At 39.0% G+C, this 21,022-nt stretch overlaps 1 protein-coding gene across 1 annotated transcript in view; it reads left to right on the top strand.

The window, feature by feature from the left end:
• RASGRF2 (Ras protein-specific guanine nucleotide-releasing factor 2) overlaps positions 1 to 21,022 on the top strand; it is a 340,705-nt gene that overhangs the window by 131,210 nt on the left and 188,473 nt on the right. Inside the window, exons 3-7 of the mRNA XM_006870586.1 lie at positions 1,373 to 1,520; positions 4,386 to 4,475; positions 11,254 to 11,507; positions 15,600 to 15,679; positions 16,533 to 16,726. Coding sequence (XP_006870648.1) covers positions 1,373 to 1,520; positions 4,386 to 4,475; positions 11,254 to 11,507; positions 15,600 to 15,679; positions 16,533 to 16,726 — 766 coding nt within the window. The remainder of the gene's footprint in view (positions 1 to 1,372; positions 1,521 to 4,385; positions 4,476 to 11,253; positions 11,508 to 15,599; positions 15,680 to 16,532; positions 16,727 to 21,022) is intronic.

Genomic DNA, 21,022 nt, shown 5'->3' on the forward strand with positions numbered 1-21,022 from the left:
GAACGTTTTCCAAAGAGCAACTGGTGGGTTTGAACCTCTGACTCTGTGGTTTGCAGTCCAATGCTTATTCTATAGGCCGCATCAGTATACCATATGGTGCTTTATAGCCAGGATCTGCTCTGATTGGTTACTGCATTCATTTAGTTTGGTGGCAGGCCCATTCTGATTGGCTGGCATCTATACCTTACCCAGGGAGCTATTTTGAATAGCATCTTTGGAAACAAAATATGTGCTATCAATTTTAAATGTGTTAATTTCTTTGTTGGAGGAGATGGACCATTTTCTTTGTTAAAGCTATTAAGATTTTTCTTTGGACTTTTCTCATTTATATGATAAAATTATGAGCGGCAGGCATTATTAAATGGACTTTTAATAAAGGATATATGAAAGGATGATGACTGGAATCCATAGAGTTGAAAGACACCAAGTGTAAATTAAAAGTTAATGCTTAAATAATGTTGTTGTTGCTCTTATGTGCTGTGGAGTCAGTTCCAACTAATAGCAACCCTGTACAGGGTTTCCGAGGCTGTAAATCTTTACGGGAGCAGAAAGCCTCATCTTTCTCCCATGGAACAGCTGGTAATTTTGAACTGCTGACCGTGAGATTAGCAGCCCAATTTGTAATGCTACCAGAGCTCCTTTTAAATAATGTAGAGCTAGTATAATAAATTGTGCTCATGGCTTCTTTAAAAATATATATTTATAGTTAGATAGATATAGAGAACAATGACACAAGGGAGGTATACACTTCTTAGAACATTCAAAATCAAAAGGGTGTAGCATTTGCCCAAGGACAATGTTCAGAAGACTGGAAGAGTTAGGAAAGAAATAGAAATGAGGCACACAGGGGAAATTGGGATGAAGGATGTTACATTGCAGGGATTGCAATCAATGACATGAAACAAAATGTGTGTGAACTGTCAAATAGGAAACCGATTTGCTCTGTAAATCTTCACTTAATTCATAATAGAAAGTTAAATATGTATATGAGGAGGCTTCAGAAAGTTTGCGGTAAAGTATCATCTTTTAGTTCCACTTTTCCATGAACTTTTTGAAGCCTCTTCAGATATATGGTGGTGGTGGTTATGTGCCGTGGAGTCGGTTCCAACTCATAGCGACCCTGTATAAAGTTTCTGAGGCTATAAATCTTTATGGGAGCAGAGAGCTTCATCTTTCTCCCGTGGAACAGCTGGTAGTTTAGAACTGCTGACCTTGAGGTTCACAGCCCGATTTATAACCACTATACTACCAAAGCTCCTTATATATGGATATATAAAACCATAAGGATATATACATATCTATGTACATATTCCAGTATGGAGCTATAGTAGAACTCTTACCGTGATGACTAACTATGCAATTTTCTTTCAAGTTATGCAGATATTTTGATTGAGAGGGAAGTATTAATGCAGAAGTACATTCATCTAGTTCAGATTGTAGAGACAGAAAAAATTGCTGCTAATCAACTCCGACATCAACTTGAAGATCAAGATACAGAAATTGAAAGACTTAAATCAGAGGTATTTCTCAGTCATCACATTCCTTCTCATTGTTACACATTTATTTTCATCTTCTCATCACTACCTAAAGTCATTTCATGGCAAAATTGTAATTCCAACCATAGTTTTGTTGTTATTGTTGTTGTTAAGTGCCTTCAAGTTGGTTCCAACTCATACTGACCTTGTATAGGGTTTCTGAAGGAGCAGCTGGTGGATTTGAACTGCCAACCTTGCAGTTCAAACTGACCTTGCAGTTCAGTGCTAATCCTACAGCACCCCACCAGGACGCCATATCTTTGGTAGGCTTAGGTAAGTCTGTTACAGAAAAAAAATCAGGATAATATACTATATATGAATATATCTGATAATATCCTTCATAAATCAGATATTCAAGAGTTAGCCTTACCATTTAATTTTTTCATATTGACTTTTACAGTAATGATAATTGATTCTGTCACAGTTTTAATTAAAGTATAAAATGTCAATTAAGAAAGGACCAAAAATGAATTCAGAAAAACTACTTCTTTTAGCTGACTGAATCTAAAAAGTCCAACTTTTTAACCACCTAGACCTTAAAAATGACACATTTGGACTAAAGTATAAGACATTGCTAGGGTGAAGTTGGAATTCCAGCCCTCTTTCCCTTGTTTCCTCCCCTCTGAGTGTGAATTTCTCAGGCCCTCCACTCTCATATAAAGGTTGACACCAAGTGAGAGAAAATGGTGGTCAGGAATCCTACCACCGTGGTGGCATTTTGGGTCCTCCCTCTCATTCAGGTATCTCAGGCTATATACAGAAACTTGTGTGTCCTTATTGTCCTTGTCACTCCTTATGGGAAGTGACTAATAATTGAAGAATTGAAGAGGAATATAGAGAATGAGATATTTTCTCTCTCTAAGCAGAGGTGTCTTAGATTAAAAGAAGAGACTAGGTCAGCTAGAACCCTAGGTCAGCTAGAACCCAATTATTAATTGTATCCCCTGTGACAGAAACTATTCAAGCTCTTTAGCCTTGTCATTCTTACTGATCTAGAATAGCAGTTTCCTCGTCATTTTCTCACACCTTCCTCCCAGACACTCTGTGAATTCTGTTGAGGAGGTTTCTGTTCCCTGTGTGTATCACCTCCACTGTGCAGAGCACAGATATTAGCTGATTCCCACTGGGATGAAATAGCTTCTCCTGTGGTAATAAGCTGCACTCCGTGTTCACCATATCATTAGAGTTGTTAACTTCGTAATTAGACCCTGAAATCTGATATAGTAGCAACAACAACAGATAACTTAACAAAACCTGCATTTTAAAAGACTATATCAGGCACTGTAATTTCAAACAAAATTATTGTGTTCTTTCTTTTCCACAGTAAGCTAGAACAGATGCTTGTCTGCTAAGTGAGAGAGGTTGGTATTTACTTTATGAGAGAAACTGAGCACCAAGCAATGCTCTCCAATATTTATTTATGTGTTTATGTGTCTTCACTATGTTCTATTTTAGTCTGAGTATAGATTCCAGTTAAAAATTGTCACTAGCAGGTATGTCTTTTGTGCTCTTTTGACGGGAGCCACAATTTATTTCCCACTCCTTTTGTTTTCTCCACTTCCCTACCAGAAAATGGCAGAGGAGTGTATTTGGTATTGGGAACAAAAATGTAATGACAGTTCAGAGAGGGCGGTTATGATCTCTTAACTTGTCAAGTATTTGTGCTTACGTGTTAGTAAACCTGTATAAGTTCTTAAGAGTTTCTAAGAACCTGCAACTGAGTGGTTGTTGTTAAGTGCCATCGAGTTGATTCCGACCTTTAGTGACCCTGTATAGGGTTTCTGAGGAGCAGCTGGTGAACTTGAACCGCCGACCATGCAGTTCAAATGGCTTTGCAGTCTGGCACATTAACTCATAGCACCACACCAGGACTCTGACTGAGTGGTAATTTAGTAAATTTTATTGCTAAGTACAGTTGAGAGGTCTTGAGTTACTCCTCATAGTCACAGAACTGAACAGAAGCTATAAAGGGATCCCAGGTTTTCAATCCTTCCCTTCCCTGAGAAATCCTCTTGGCTGGTTTGTTCCCACCTCGGGGCTCTACACACTTCCTTCTGCACTTAACCATTTTCCCGGGGAAAACTGAGTCTGCTTTACTGTGTGTATCTGAAAGACCACTGATTGCTTATAAGAAGTGTCTTGTTGGCTTTTCTAGAGAAGCAAAACCAGTGAAACATACATGTATAAAACAAAGTTTATTTTCAAGGAAATGGCTAACAATTGTAGAATCCCAGGTTCCCAGTGGAAGAGACAGAGCCTTTCCCAAGTGTCTATTACATTAGGGGCAAGCCACACCCCAAGGAAGCATCCCTTCAATTGACTGACTGCTCATAGCCACTCATCATAGAGTTAACTATGCCTGTATTAGGTTTCATCACCATGGAAATAAGCACATCATGACTGCTAAACCTCTGGGAATCCTGGCCTAGGCAAATAGACACAGAACCCTAACTATTACAGGAAGGAAGAGCTTTGAGCGGAGTGTCACAGCACTTGAGACCACAGTTAATATGGTTAGCGATCCTCAGGAGAGATGGTGGACATATGAGGAGGGCTTGGCCCAATTATCATTGACAGTCTAAACGGAGTTTTGAGCCAACATGTCTGTTAATTCCAGGCCTCGGTTTGTAGTTTACACAACCACTGCTTACAAGCACTTTTGCTAGTAACACCAGGCTTGGGACTAAGTTCATACTTCCCCTGACTCAGCACCAAAGGAAGAGAAGGAGCGTGCAAAGTGAGAGTTCCTTGAAGATCTCATTATCTCCATTCTAGACAGAACTCAACTGTGGGTTATGGATCCACCTCACTGTTTCCCAAATCCTGAAATGGACCAATTTTGTATTATAGATTATCGCTCTTAATAAAACCAAGGAACGAATGCGTCCTTACCAAAGCAACCAAGAAGATGAGGATCCAGACATCAAAAAAATAAAAAAGGTAGGACACTGAGGCTTTCTGGCTTTGAAGGGGTTTTGGTCATCAGTGGACTGTATAGTAATGATGTCTTTACCACTCTCTGCCTGAGTTGGGAGCAGACTTGACATTTCTTGTTCTAGTGGTTCCTAGCTTTGTCCTCAGAGCTTCTGGATCTGGTTCCCCTATTGGGCTTTGGGATGGATGCTAAAACCAGATGGTTGTTGTTGTTGTTGTTAAGTGCCGTCGAGTCGGTTCCGACCCATAGCGACCCTGTACAGGGTTTCCAAGGGTGTAAATCCTTACGGGAGTAGAAAGCCTCATCTTTCTCCCGCGGAGCGGCTGGTAGTCTCGAACCGCTGACTTCAAGGTTCGCAGCCCGATTTGTAACCACTACGCTACCAGATGGTAAAACCATAATATTCTTCAATTGGATTGTTAGGTAATATTGAACCTCCATATTTGATACTTTTTCTATATTTGGTGGGAGTATTTTTTAGATTACATTTTGAAAATAATTGTACTACTAAGGAAAAATATTTGATATGTGAGAAGACTAAGTCAATGTGACTTACCTGCTTAGTTTTTTGTTTTACTTACATCGCTTGTTTCTTATTTAACGTCCATATGAGCAGCAGATCTTTCCCACTTTACTGTCATTTATAAGTTTAGAGTTTTTGCAATGAACCAGATACTAACACTGATTTCAGTCCCTTGTATTCTGATTTATGTTGTCTAGGTTTTGTCTTCCATAATCTTAATTGTCCTATAGGAAGCACTCACCTTGGCTCACAGTACTGTATTTGGAAATGGTTCACATTTGAAAAACTTCCTGGATATGTATCTTTGAATGTTTCTTTTTAAGCTTTTCTTATTCCTGTTTGTTTATGCTAAATCATTCCCCTGTAATTACATCAGGACTTTAACGGAGTATTGTTCAGACTTTATTAAAATGATTTTAAAGATTAAGTTGCAATGTTTTCAATTATCAAGAAATTAAAAAAGGAATATTATCTTAGAATTAAATTTTTAATTTGAATTTGGTTTCTGTTGTGCTACACGATTAATGTTATTGTCTTCCTTTTAAGAATCTGTAATTACATATAAGCAACCACATTTTCAGTTTTGTTGTAGGAACGGGTCTATTAGAAAATACGTGAGGCAGCTATTGCTTAGCCCAGCTAAAAGGTTTTATTTGACACAAAATTCAAATAAGTCAATTTTTGAAACTATTCCTGTTAACTGGAAAAGATTTATGTTGTGTGAAAAATATATATTTTGAGTTACATTTGAAAACTTTTAATCAAAATAGTCCTTTAAAAAAAGCTGTATTTGAATCTGTTAAACAGGTTTTAAAATTATTTATATTGTCCTTTGTCAAAATTATCAAACTAATGTCTGTGTGGGAAAGGCTGTTTGCAAATGAATTTGTTTCTGTATTCTGATCATATCAAAAACAATATAATTTTTTGGCTTTAGGAAACCAAAACTGAAATTCATTGAAAGTCACAGAAAGTTTTTACTAGATTTTATAAATAATATACATACTATTTCCCTACATAAGTCTGTTATTGTATAGTTGACTTTTATTGTTTGAGGTACATTGACTTTAGGGCTTGTATAAAAATTGATAGTATTCTGACAAAACTGTAGGCAAATATGAGTGAATTTAGATTTTGTAGAAGAACAGCAGTTGTTTAAAAATATGATAATTTAGACAATGTGGGCAAAATAGTATGAAAAATGAAGTGTAAGAATGTATTGAACAGATAAGAATGCTATTTTTAAGTTACTTTTGGTAGTGATTTGATGCTTTCGATGATATGTAAATTTGCAACTTGCTTTGTTGATGAAATTGCTACTTACATATAATACAGTATCATATTTCATATTTCTTTTGGTCTATTATTTTTTATAAATGAGGAAAAAGAGACCCAATGAAGTTGGTTAACTTGCTCAAAGTCTCTGTAAAAATTCCACACCAACCATCCCTCCCATAGTACTCTTCCTCAGCTGGGTTTGATATTTCATTGCAATGGCCACACAAAACCCACAGATCATAAGTTTATAAGTTAACAGGTTAGAATTCAGGGACAGAAATACTCAGGGCACATTTCTAGTCAGTTCACAGCCTCTCTTTAGTTATGCTCACAGGCAGGCCTCTCTTTACCTAGGCGATGTCACAAAGCCCTTTTAGGGCTGCTGATAAATGCTCACAGGGCACACCATTCTACCATCAGTCTCAGTCTGAAGGTACTTGGCTCTAGCTCTGTGGGTTAGTAAACCCACCTCCACCAATCAAGTGCCTTGAGACACCCCACTCTGCAAGCAAGCCTCCTGCACAAAGTCATTCATCTTTACTTGCTCCATGGGCTGGGAGGCCCACCACTCTGTCTGGTACTCTGGCTCTTGGCTCTGTTACTGGTGCTCCTCTTTCACTCCTCTGATATCACAGCTTCTTGTGCTTAGGTGGAGGAAGTTCAATGTGCCGGGATCTCGGAGTCCAAAAGACACACTCCATTCCTGGTTCTTCCTTTTTGCTGGTAGTGAGATTCTCCTGTTCCCACTTCTGAGATGACTCATTTTATACATGTTAGAGTTCCAACTTTTTACAGTCATCATAAACTCTGTATTGACTCACAACTGAATCATATAGACCTAACAACATCTCCTCCTACTTTCTCTTACACAGACCCATCAGGGTAAGAATGTTGTTTGGTGGGAATTACAACAACTGTAAGTGGAAGAGTCATATGAAATAATTGATTGCACTGCAGGCCACTCTGTGACTCATCTAACCATTGACTCTTTCATATTTAAAGGATTAACTTTCCCATAGCAATCATTTGAACTGTAAGCACATCCATGACAGCTTGCACATACCCAGTGAAAGCTACTTCATGACTTTATCTCCTCCTCATTTTTGATTTATAATTTCTAAATTGCCTGTCCCTATCAATCAGCAGTTCGAAACTACCAGCTGCTCCGCGGGAGAAAGATGAGGCTTTCTACTCCCGTAAAGATTTACACCCTCGGAAACCCTGTACAGGGTCGCTATGGGTCGGTTCCGACTCCACGGCACATAACAACAACAACAACAACAATCAATCCGGTATTATAGACAGTATTAGAGACAATAGTGTTGCTTGATATGAAGACTATTCTGTTCCTGTTGGAACTATTTGTAAATGTAGTCCAGTCCAGAGTAACCCATCAAATTGCAGCAATTTACACCAGTTCACAGTATTAAGCATATCTCTCATTAAGTGGGATTCTGGTCAATTTAGCCCTACCTATCCAATCAAGGTCAAATGGGTACCAGCTACAAGTTTGGGGTCCACACATACCTCCCTGCACTTCAGACCAACTGGCCCCTTTACTGTCTCTCAGCCTCAGATACCGTGGGTGAGGCTGGTGTGCCTATAGGCTCAGGAATCTACACAACTCCTTAAACTTCAGATCATCCAGCCCTTGCTCTTCTCTTTCTCAACCTATCTCTTCTTTGCTGCATTCTCCCCCACTTCCACTCATCAAGTGGACCCAGGTGGTCACCAGTGAACATACCAACCTGTCTGCTTGCTGGCTCACTTTAACTGCCACCCAGCTGCATAGTGTCAGATTCTTTGAATTAAGGATTCTAACACATACCTGTCTGTTGCTCAGAACCCACCACTTACTTGAGCCTTCTGAAGGTGCTCAAATAAACATGTTTGTTAGTTGGCTAAAATTCACAGACCAGCACACGTTCCTATTTTGCAAATCATATATATTTTGGAAATCATACCTAGAGAATTCAGATCAAAGACAGAAGTTACCATGTTTTCTACAAAATAATTATATTTCATATCCTTTTCCACAAAATAATCATCACTGCAAATAGTTCATGTGTTTTGCCCATGTGGCTGAGACAGTCCTTACAACTTAAGGAAGACAGGTAAAAAAGTACCAAGTCTTGATGCATATTTCCTGGTTGTATGACTTCATATGAAGTTTAGTTTACTCACTAATAAAAGAAGGGATATGGCTGAGCTGATCTCTAACACTTCTTTTTTTAAATGAAAAAATCATGATTCTGTGTTGTTACAGAATAAAGTATCCACTGGTTATATGTCATTGAGTCTGTTATGACTCATAGTGACCCTGTGTATAGTTTCTGAGGCTATAAATCTTTACAGGAGCAGAAAGCCTCATATTTCTCTCATGGAGCAGCTGGTAGATTTGAACTACTGGCCTCATGGTTAGCAGCCCAACTTGTAACCCATTACACTATTAGAGTTCCTTAAATAAATAAATATACATATTATATTATTATTATATGTGAGATTTCATATGGAATCCTGTGTTGTCCATTGGGTTGCAAACTACAAAGTCAGTGGTTCAAACCCACTAGCTGCTCCTCATAAACACTATATTGTTGCTGTGGATAAATGCCTTTGAGTCAGTTCTAACTCATAGTGACCCTGTATATGGTTTTCAAGGAGGGGATGGTACATTTGAACTGCTGACCTTGTAGTTAGCAGTCCAGTGCTTATCCTACATTGTCACATGGAAATACTATACAAGGTCGCTATGAGTTGGAACCAACTTGGTGGCACTTAACAATAACAGAATCTGCATAAACAGGCCTAAAGAGTTAAGAAGTATTTATGGATGAAACTTGTGAATCTGAGGGGAAAAAAAATTTTTTTTAATCCTCTTTTTATTGCTATTTCGCAAAATGTTTGCCATTATTTATCCTACTGGTGGGACCATTTGTGTACAAGTGATAGAACAGTGTTGTATCTATGACACAGAACAGATACTGTTACCCAGGCCAACACCTTTTGTTTTACTAATGAGAAAACTGAAAGCTCAGAGAGGCCATCTCATAGTACAAGGTGTTACCATCTGTCAAGGGAAGAGCTGGGACTATACTCATTCTCCAGTTCTCTTTCTAACATACTTACTGTACTCAGACTTTCAGTTACTAGGTTTTGGGGCATGATACAGTATAAATAGGTCTGTGTGTGAAAATTAGGTAGTGTGTAATAAACCATTTCTGCTACTGCCACACCAGGACTCCTTTCTGCTGCTATAGAAGCAAAAAAAAAAAAAAAAAAGAACACATTGCAGCATTAACAAAATAATATCAACAAAATCCTGAACATAGTCCAAAAGTCAACACTAGGAGTGTAGCTGCAAAGCTATGGACTATCATGCAGTCGCTCAAAAATGGTAGTAGATGTTCTCTGGGGTAGTTTAGTAGACAAAAAAACAAGGTGTAGAGCTGAGTATGTGTGCTCTAATTTTGTGTATAAAAGAAAATATATGCATATGTGGATATATATATGTGTGTGTGTGTGTGTGTGTGTGTGTGGGTATGCATATATGGCTATATATATGCATTATTACAACAAAATGGGCAAAGATCTGCAATCAGAAAATCAAAAAGGAAGAACACACTCAGCATTTCTCAAGCTGGGGGAACTTAAGAAAAATATTCAAGCCTCAATTTTGGTTATTGAAAGATTCATGGGAAAATTATTGAATGATTCAGAAAACATCAAGAGAAGATGGAAGGAATACACAGAGTCACTGTACCAAAATGAAATGGTTAATGTTCAATCATTTCAAGAGGTAGCATATGATCAAGAGCCAATGATCCTAAAGGAGGAAGTCCAAGGTGCATTATGCATTAATGGAATTGGCAAAGAACAAGGCACCAGGATTGATGGAATAAAATTGAAATCTTTCACGAAAGTGAGGTGGCACAGGAGGCACTCACTCATCTCTGCTAAGAAATTTGGAAATCTGGCTGACTGATTGGAAGAGATCCGTATCTGTGCCCATTCCAAAGAGAGGTGACCCAGTGGAATGCAGAAATCATCGGACAATCTCTTTGATATCCCATGCGAGTAAAGTTTTGATAAAGGTAATACAGAAACAGCTAAAATTATACATTGACAGAGAACTTCCAGAGGTTCAAGTCGGATTCAGAAGAGGCCGTGGAATGAGAGATATCATTGCTGATGTCTGATGGATTTTGGCTGAAAGCAGAGAATATCAGAAAGATGTTTACCTTTGCTTTATTGACTACACAAAGGCTTTCGATTGTGTGGATCATTACAAGCTATGGACAATATTTCAAAGTATGAGTATTCCTGAATACTTAATTGTGCTCATGAGGAATCTGTACCTGGACCAAGAATCAGTTGGTCAAACAAAACATGGGAACACTGAATGTTTTAAAATTTAAAAAGGTGTGTGACAAGGTTGTAGTCTTTCACCATACTTATTCAACCTGTATGATGAGCAAATCATCCGAGAAGCTGGGTTCTATGAAGAAAAACGTGGCATCAGGATTGGAGGAAGACTCATTAACAACCTGCGATATGCAGATGATACAACCTTGCTTGCCTTCGGAATGGATTACATCTCAATGTAAAGAGAACACAAAACATATATATATATATATATATATATATAGTTGTTAAGTGTCTTTGAGTCAGTTCTGATTGATAGACACCCTGTATAGGGTTTCCAAAAGCTGCTGATGGGTTTGAAATACCAACCCTGTGGTTAGCATTCCAGAGTAAAATCCTGGAAGGATTAATAAAACCAGATCTGAAGTGGGAGGAAGACTTTTCATTGTGTACTACTACATTAAAAAAAAAAAAAAAAAAATATTTGTACTATTTAAAGTTTTTATATTATCTATGTATTACTTTAGAAAGTGTTTTATGAAAAGAACAGTTGCGTTTTCTCTGACACTGATTACTGCTGCCACTCTGTGAGATTTCTTCATCTTGTATTCGCACTGTAGGTTCAGAGCTTCATGCGAGGATGGTTGTGTAGAAGGAAATGGAAGACCATTGTGCAGGATTACATCTGTTCTCCTCATGCTGAAAGTATGAGGAAGAGAAACCAGATTGTGTTCACCATGGTGGAGGCTGAATCAGAATATGTTCACCAGCTCTATATCCTGGTCAATGGCTTCCTCCGGCCTCTGCGAATGGCAGCCAGCTCCAAGAAGCCTCCCATCAGCCATGATGATGTCAGCAGTATCTTCCTCAATAGGTTTGTCTTTGTGTAAACTAAACATTCATGAAAAGAACTAATTTGAATTTCTTAAAAGAATTTTTACTTTTGGTCTCATAATAAATTCATCTTAATGAGTTTATGATGTTGAAAATAAGAAAGCTATCATCTCTATTTTAGGATTAGTCCAAATGTTTCATAGTTTTATCATGAATCTAGGCTTCTAAGTTTTCTTCACTATTTGTTTTCTTGCCATTGTGTGTATGTGTTGGGGTTTATAAACTCCCTCAGAAACCCAGGTAAATGGAGTGATTAATGGAGCTTTCTGTGTACTTATACAGAAATATTTTAGGAAGAGCAAAAATGAAAGGCTGAGATTTCTGGTAAATTTATTCAGTCAATAAATGTTTAGAGAGTCTTTATTGCTCAGGATTGTCAATGAACATGGCAGGAAATCACTGCCCTCACTCACATAGTTCAAAAATCGAAAAAGTGTAACATTGTCAACCAACTTTAACAAGTCTCATCCCTATTCTACCTCTGTCTATCCCATTTCCCCCACTTCCTGGGACAAAGACTTTTAATAGTTTCTTATATATTTTCCAAATGTTTCTGGATGTATCTCCAAACAAGTATAAGTATAGAGTCTTATTTACCTCTCTCTTAACATAGAAGAAAATATATTTTAAGAAACATTTGCCTTTTTCACTTAACAATATATCCTAGAATTTTTTCCATATTGGACACCTAAAGAGTACCAATATGGAAAAATCTCCAGGATATATTGTTGAGTGAAAAACTATAAATATTTAATAATACTGGCTACCTAAATTGTCTACCACTTGTCTGTTATACGTGGCTTGTACGTTGACCGTGATGCTAGAAGCTAAGCCACTGGTGTTTCAAATATTAGTCAAGTCACCCATGGTGGACAGGTTTCAGCAGAGCTTCCAGACTAAGATAGATTTGGAAGAAGAAAGAGGGAGGCAACTTCTGAAAAATGAGACACTAAAAACCTTAGGAACAGCAGTGGAACATTGTCTGGTATAGTGCTGGAAGATGAGCTTCAGGTTGGAAAGCACTGAAAATATAACTGGGGAAGAACTGCCTCCTCAAAGTACAGTCGACTTTAATGGTGCAGATGGAGCAAAGCCTTTAGGACTTTAATTTGCTTTTGTGGCATGACTCCAAATATGAACAAATAGTTGCAAAGGTTCATTAATTATCAGAACCTAGAAGGTACAAAGTATGAAGCTGGAATATTGGAAGTCATCAAAAATGAAATGAGATGCATAAAGATTGCTGTTGTAGGCATTAGTGAGCTGAAATGGACTGGTATTGACCATTTTGAATTTGGACAACCATATGGTTTTATATGCCAGGAATGACATCACATTCACCATCAAAAAAAACATTTGAAGCTCTGTCCTGAAGTACAGTGCTGTCTATGATATGATAATATCCATATGCTTAGCAGGAAGACCAGTTAATAACAACAACAATCAATATTCATGGAAGCAGCAGTCAAGAAATCAGATGATGTATTGTGTTAGGCAAATCTGCTACAAAAGACCTCTTAAAAGTGTTAAAGAACAAATAAACCAGTTTGAGGACTGAGGTGTGCCTGACCCAAACCATGGTATTTCCAGCTGCCTCAGCATGTGAAAGTTGGACAATGCATAAGGAAAACCAAGAAGAATCAACACATTTGTGTTATGATGTTGGTGAAGAACATTGTTTATTCCATGTTCCACCAGAAGTATGAACAAATATGTATTGGAAGAAGTACAGCTGGATCACTCCTTAGAAACAATGATGGTGAGATTTTCTCTCGTGTTCTTTGGATATGTTATCAGAAGGGACATCTTGGAGAAGTATATCCTGCTTGATAAAGTAGAATGTCAGTGAAAAAGAAGACGACCTTCAAAATGATGGGTTGACAGATTCGATGGCATACAACATCAACCTAAAGAGTGGTCTCATTTTCTAAATAAATCTGTGCATGTTATTCCATTATATGAATGCACCAATATTCAAAAAAGCCTGGAAGATAATAAAAGAGTGTGAGGAGGTAATTAAGGTTGATGAGGAAGTGAGCATGTGGCTATATGGAAAAAGAGAGCTACAAGCAGTGTGTCAAGAGGTCCAGGTCAGAGTCCTTAAAACCTTTGTGACTAGAGCAGTGGGGAAGAGGAGGAGCTTAGAGAGGTAACAGGTGTTGTTGTTGTTAGGTGCCATCGAATTCGTACCTACTCATAGTGACCTTATGCACAACAGAACGAAACACTGCCTGATCCTGGGCCAACCTCACAATTGTTGCGACGCTTGAGCCCATTATGCTGCCACTTGGCCAGACCATCTTTCTGGGAGTCTTGCTCTTTTTCTCTCACCCTCCACCTTACCAAAAATGATATTCTTCTCCATGACTGGTCCCTCCTGACAATGTATCCAAAGTAGGAGAGACAAAGTTTGGCCATCCTGGCCTCCAAAGAGCGTTTGGGCTGCACTTCTTCCAACACAGATCTGTTGGTTCTTTTGGCAGCCTATGGCACTTTCAATATTCTCCTCCAACACCATAACTCAAAAGCATCAATTCTTCTACGGACTTTCTTATTCACTGTCCAGCTTTCACATGCATATGAGTTTATTGAATAGACCATGGATTGGGTCAGGCGTACCTTAGTCCTCCTGACATCTTTGCTCTTCAACACTTTAAAAAGGTCTTGTGCAGCACATTTGCCTAATGCAATACGTCTTTTGATTTCTTGACTGCTGCTTCCATCGGTGTTGATAGTTCATCCAAGAAGAATGAAGTCCTTGACAACTTCAATCTTTTCTCCGTTAATAAGGATGTTGTTTATTGGTGCAGTGGTGAGGATTTTTGTTCTCTTTACATTGAGATGCAATCAATACTGAAGGCTGTGCTCTTTGTTCTTCATCAGTAAATATGTTAAGTCCTCTTCACTTTCAGCAAGCAAGGTTGTATCATCTGCATATCGCAGGTTGTTAATAGTCTTCCTCCAATCCTGATGCCACGTTTTTCTTGATATAATCCAGCTTCTTGGATTATTTGCTCAGCATACAGGTTGAATAAATATGGTGAAAGAATACAAACCTGTCGAACATCTTTCTTAATTTTAAGCCATTCAGTGTTCTCATGTTCTGTTTGAACAACTGCCTCTTGGTCCAGGTACAGATTCTTAATGAGCACAATTAAGTGTTCCGGAATACTCATACTTTTCTCAATGTTGTCCATAGCTTGTCATTATCCACACAATCGAAAGCCTTTGTGTAGTCAATAAAGCACAGGTAAACATAACTTTGTAAAGACTGGCTTTCATTCTAAATGAGATTGAGCAGTCCTTTGAGGGTTTTGAGCAGAGAAAAAAGTGGGCATGACTTTTGTTTTAAAAGGCTCACTGTGACTTAACTGCTGAGAATAAGCTGCAGGAGGTCAGAGGTAGAAGCAGGAACATTAGTTCAATAAGCCAGTTGAGAGATGATTGTAAACAAGTTCGCCTATTTGGCAGCTATTGCAACATTCTAGGTAAGAGATAGTTGTAACCAGGGCAGTGATAAATTGGATTCTGGGTATATTTTAAAGATGGTATCAGTAGATTTGTTGATTGGTATGACGTGGGTGGTTCTCCTTTTAGTGTCTCTGGGTAGACTTTGCCTTTCTGTAAAGATTTTTACATTTCCCTCTTGGGTGTCTTCAGAGTGGTTAAAGTAGATTTCTGCCAAATCTTTTCTACAGCAAAAGTTGTCAGCTAGAATCTAATTTGAAGAGGAAAAAGAACACTAACTTTAATTTTCTCATTATCAGTTGAAGTGTTAACATTCTTAACAGTAGAAAACACATGTATGAGTTGATGAAGAGTGCTATCTACCAATGACTTGGTGCTTCTATCCAATTTTTGAAGCTTAGCTCGAAATTTTGGGGAGTTTTGGAGGCTGTCTAAAAAATAAATTGCTTAAAAGAGGCTAGAATGATCTGTGCCATTCTGACTGTGAAATTTGGAGGCCCTCTGAGATACATATATCTGTAAGTCTTTAAGGCCTCAGAAGACTTCTTTAACAAAACAAGCATTTTGTAGTGACTAAATTATATTATTTTTCCATTTTTCATAGTGAAACAATTATGTTTCTTCATGAAATATTTCATCAAGGACTGAAGGCAAGAATAGCTAATTGGCCTACTTTAATATTAGGTAAGTGCATTCTATTGAGATACAAGATTTTTACTCTTTGTAGGTGTGGCACTGTGGGTTAATGCGCCAGACTGCAAAGCCATTTGAACTGCAAGGTCAGCAGTTCAAGCTCACCAGCTGGTCCTTGGAAACCCTATACAGGGTCACTATGGGTCGGAATTGACTCAATGGCACTTAACAGCAACAATAACAACATGGATACACTCTGAGGAAAAAAACAAAAAATGAAAGAAAGAAAGAGAAAGAATAAGACCAAAGTTGTCATTGAGTCAACTTTGACTTTGACTCATGGTGACTTTATGTACATCAGAGTAGAGCTATGCTCCATAGCTCTTAATGGCTGATTTTTTCCCCCAAGTAGATTGCCAAGCCTTTCTTTTGAGGTGCTTTTGGATAGACTTGAACCTCCAACCTCTTGGTTAACAGTTAAACTAACTATTTGTACCACTGCCAGGATTCTCTATGCTATTCAGCAGCCTAAAATATCTGAATTTCCCTGTTAACCTGTGAGCCCCCTTTGCTACTGGAGAATCTGTCACCTGTCCACCTGGGCTTTCCCTCAGTAGTTACCTTTTGACCCCTTTTCTGTGTCCCATTTGGGACTGGAATTGGGTTCTGCCCCAGGGTGTTGGAGTTGTTAAGTGCCATAGAGTTACGGGGTTTCTGAAGAGCACTGATGGGTTTGAACCACCTACCTTGTGGTTAGCAGTCCAGTGCATTCCACCAAATCAGTCCTTCAGGTACCTGCTCAGGGGCCCTTTGTATACTAGTCTCATAGAATATCCAGTCTCTCCCCACCCTAATGATTTGCTGCACACCAAGGGAAACTGCCATGTTTACTTCTTTTTTGTAGCCGATCTGTTTGACATTTTGCTCCCCATGCTGAACATTTATCAAGAATTTGTGCGTAATCACCAGTACAGCCTCCAAGTACTTGCCAATTGTAAGCAAAACAGAGATTTCGACAAACTCTTAAAACAGTATGAAGCCAACCCCGCCTGTGAAGGGAGGATGCTGGAAACATTTCTGACCTATCCAATGTTCCAGGTAAGTCATTTGTAATGCATTTTGTAAGTTATAATGTCAATGCGTATTATAAGTCAATACTCAATATTCCTCAGCTCAATATTGCTGTTCAAAAGTGGGACCAGAATGAGATCTGTATTGTCTGTGAGACACTACTGTGTGTCCATATTATCTGCTGTTTTGAACTTGACCTAAGGTGAACAAATACTGTGTCACACACTCTCTGTCTGCCTTGGAAATGTAAGAAAATCAGGTGTTTTGAAGCAAATAAATTCGGAATGATTTTTTTTTTTTTTGAAAAGCAGTACAATTTTCTCTTTACAAAATGATCCCACACAGACCTCTTCCACGGAGTCTCCTCCTCCAGCATGTTTAAAAATATTAGGTTTACAGAAATAGGATGCTGTGCAAATGTTCCAGTTTATACTGCTTGCATAAAAGATTCCTATGAACTCTGGAGATGGCTTGGAAGGTCTTTCTTTTCCTCCCACCTTACTGTGATTGCTGTTGAGATTCCCTTAGTTGGAATTCTGAAGAGGTCTTGGAGAATCTCATGGGTCACAGTGGCTGAGGAGAATTAAGGGACTCTTGGTACTTAAATTGCTGCAGTGGGCTTCATCTTGTCCCGTGGTGTACTTTTTGGAACTAGAGCAACCCAAGTGAATGAGTACCTGCGTTCTGTCCTTTGCTATAAGGAGCTCTTGAGTGAGAACTGAGAAAGCCAAAATGTGTATTGAATCTACTGTTCTTTTGAGAAGTATCGCTTTTGTGTTTTTGAAAAAGCATTGAGTGTTCCCATTTTGGAATTTATGGGGCATCTGGCCAGGCCTAAAAAATTGTCATGTGGTAAACCGATTCCACTAATCATGTGTGTCAGGGTTACTGAGGAGCGCTCTGTCCTTCTAAACAGGCATCTGTGACCCAAGCTAATCATTTTGTAGCCACAGAAAGGAATGTTGCCCTGCTTTATAATTGTTGGCCTTCATATTTGTCAGTTTCCTGGAAATCACCATAGAAGTTTAGTATGATTTTTAAAAACCTAAAGGATGCATTTGAAACCACTTAAGAATCGTGAAATTTTGTAATGTTACTGCTTTTTTTCCTTTCCCATGAAACTGACTTGTTTGAACTCTTCATTTCTCTGAGGAATATTTCACAAGGAAAATTAAAAAAAAAATTTGTTTTCCTTTATATAGAATTATTATTTACAGTTTACTTATAGTTATACAAATTTTGTGTAATGTACTGTTCTTCTTTTATTTTATTTGGATTTTTGGCAATTACTTCTAGTGTGGCACTGTAGGATCAGCACTAGACTGTGAATCACAAGGATGGCAGTTCAGACCCACCAGCTGCTCCTCAGAAACCCTGTCCAGGGTCGCTGTGGGTTGGAATCGACTCGACAGCACTTAACAACAAACAACTACGATTAAATAAAGAACCCTGGTGCTGTGTTGGTTACACACTCAGCTACTACCCAAAAGGTTGGTGGTTCGAACCCACCAAGCAGCTCTGTGGAAGAAAGATTTGGTGATCTGCTCCCTTGAAGACTGTCATTAGTGTCGTTGAGTCAGTTCTGATTCATAATGACTTTACTAGGGTTTCCAAGGAGCAACTGGCAGGTTTGAACCACCAACTTTGTGGTTAGCAGTCCAATGCTTTTCTTACAGTCTAGAAAACCCTCTGAGGTGGTTATATTCTGTCATAGGGGGTCACCCTGAGTTGGGATCAACTCCATAACACTTAGAGAGGGACCTAGGTCCCCTTTGGATGGCCTGCTAACATCTTTCCAGGTGTTACCTAATTCCCTCCTGGCGGGATTCTCTCAGCGTTTTAAAATGGTAGAACTGCAACTGCACTTGAAGGAAGATGTCCAAACACGGTTGATAACAGGAGCCTTTGAAGGCTTCTTAAATTTCTTAAAAATGGTTTGATAATCTTTTACCATGTTTCTCTCTCTCCCTGCCTCCTGAATTTAAGCCGAATTGCAGTGAGTTAGCATTCTGATTGAACTCAAGAATTCCTAAAGTGTCCAAAACAGAACATCGCACTTTGGATCTTTGGTGGGTCTTGCTTATCTTTCAATCATAGGATTGAGGGAAATAAGTGAACTGAGGCAGCTGGCCTCTAGCTGTCTCTCAGGGTGGAAGTCTTGGACTCTGTGATCCCAGGGGAATTCAACTGGCTCTGAGAGTTTGGGCTGTGTAACGATTTCATGTTGCCTGCAGCCTGCTGTAAGTCTACATGTCCCAAGATGATGGTGGTTCCAAAGCCTAGGATTTACCTCAAAGTCAGATATTGAACTTCTCAGACTTCTTCTAGAATAGGGTAACCAAGGAGCTCAGCTTCTGAGAGCCAGTGCTCTGGGAGAAGCCTCAGACTTAAAGAATTTCATCCAAAATTGGTGGAATTGCCAGAATTGAGCAGATTTCAAGAACTCTGAGTGGTCTTTATTTGGCGTCTCACAGATATTTGTTTTGAATAGACCAACAGGGAAAATGACCAGTGTGTTGCCCAAAGGCCTCCTTCTCCTTGGCATTTCTCCCCTGTCTTGTTCATTTGTTCTTCCTTGTTTTCCCTCTGTACCATCAAACCGGTTCAGACTCACACTATGCCTGCATAGGGTTTCCAAGGAGAGGCTTTGAACTGCCAATCTTGTCATTAGAAGTCTAGTGTGTATCCTACAATGCCACACCAAGACTTCATCTTCTTTCTATTGTTAAGTGTTGTTGAGTCGGTTTCAACTCATAGTGACCCTGTATAGAGTTTCTGAGGAATGGCTGGTGGATTTGAACAGCTGATCTTGTTTTCTCAAATTGACCTTGCGGTTCAGTGCATTTTCCCACAGCACCACACCGGGACTCCTGTCTTCTCTCTAGGAGTGACCACCTAAAACATTTGTCAGAAGTTAGAAAGTTTTGTGTTACCGAGTTCATGTCCTTTTTGGCATCTTTCATGACTGAGGTGAAATAGTTTTGCCGGTGTTTGCTATTTCAGAAGGTCCAAGGTATATTTGCTTTCTTTGCATGCATTATCTTAGAAGCAGTACTTCTACTCCTGCACCTGGCTCGCATGTAGGGTTGGATGTCTCAGAACAAAGCTGGACACTTTTTGCTGCAGGGTTACATAGGAAAAGATGACCTTCATTCATATCGCCAAGGGGACTCTGGCCCAGGCTTTTGCTTGAGTGTAGCTTTGGGCAAAGGTTGTTGTGGGGGCTGAGAGAGAAGGAGAGATGATTGGACAGTTTTAGCCTGTATCTGAATGGAAGAGAGCTGGCGTTGCATTCGACTTCCTTCTGCACCCTTTGCCAAGTAAGTTGATTGCTGCAGTTACTGAGCTATGTTGAATTATGGAGATGTGGAGAAATTGTAGCATTTGAATGCTGTGAATTTCTCCTCAACTGAACTATGATACCAGTTAAGTCCAAGTGTTGCCAAGCAATTTGTTATGGAAAATAATGTCATTAACATAATTTTTATTTAGCAAAGAAAGTGGCTTGGCTGCTACTGTTTAAATTGGCTTCAGCTGTTCGTCTGTTCATTTGCGTATTTTCATGTTGAAAGTCCATAGGTAAGCTGATCACGAAATCTGCCCCTGACAAGAGTAGTGTTGTCAGCTGTTCTTCAGAAAGTAACCACTTGCTGCTCTATCCCCTGTTTACTGTCAGTGCAGAGCCAGCTACCTAATGACTGTCTACAAAGTGGCAAATGTTTGTTCCATAATTGAAAGCAGAGTTATGAATCATCTAGACAGTACTTACTATGATTCTTGTGTTTTTTAAGAACAGATTTCGAATCAGCTCTTGAATATACAGATGAGCCTTTTCGTGCTCTGTTCGACTTTTCTGTAAGCACTTCCCCTGCCTGCTTATTGGAAGTTTCAGGGTTTATTAGTTTCTCCACCACAAAAGGAAAGGGCCAATGACTGAATTCAAAATCCATCCATTTGAATCTTAGCCAGGCAGCTCTCTAAAACAGATTTAATTAATGGGGGAGCGTCATGAAACTATTGACTAAACTTAGTTTTGTGGGTTCTCAGTGCATCTTAGAAATAATGCAATCAGAATTCTGGTAGCTAACCTCAAGGTCAACAGTTCGAATCTACCAGCTGCTCCACGGGAAAAAGAGGCTCTGTGCGCCCGTAAAGATTTATAGCCTGGGAAACCCTATAAAGGGTCGCTATGAGTCAGAACTGACTCCATAGCACATCACCACCACCAATGCATTGTAAAGAGTCAGGCTTTCTCACTCCTGTCCTCTCTGTCATGAAAAATTGAAAACGTTGGGTGTTGGTGTTGATTGCCTCAATTTCTTG

The sequence above is a fragment of the Chrysochloris asiatica genome, unplaced genomic scaffold, assembly GCF_000296735.1.
Source record: "Chrysochloris asiatica unplaced genomic scaffold, ChrAsi1.0 scaffold00145, whole genome shotgun sequence".
Classification (NCBI taxonomy): Eukaryota; Metazoa; Chordata; class Mammalia; order Afrosoricida; family Chrysochloridae; genus Chrysochloris; species Chrysochloris asiatica.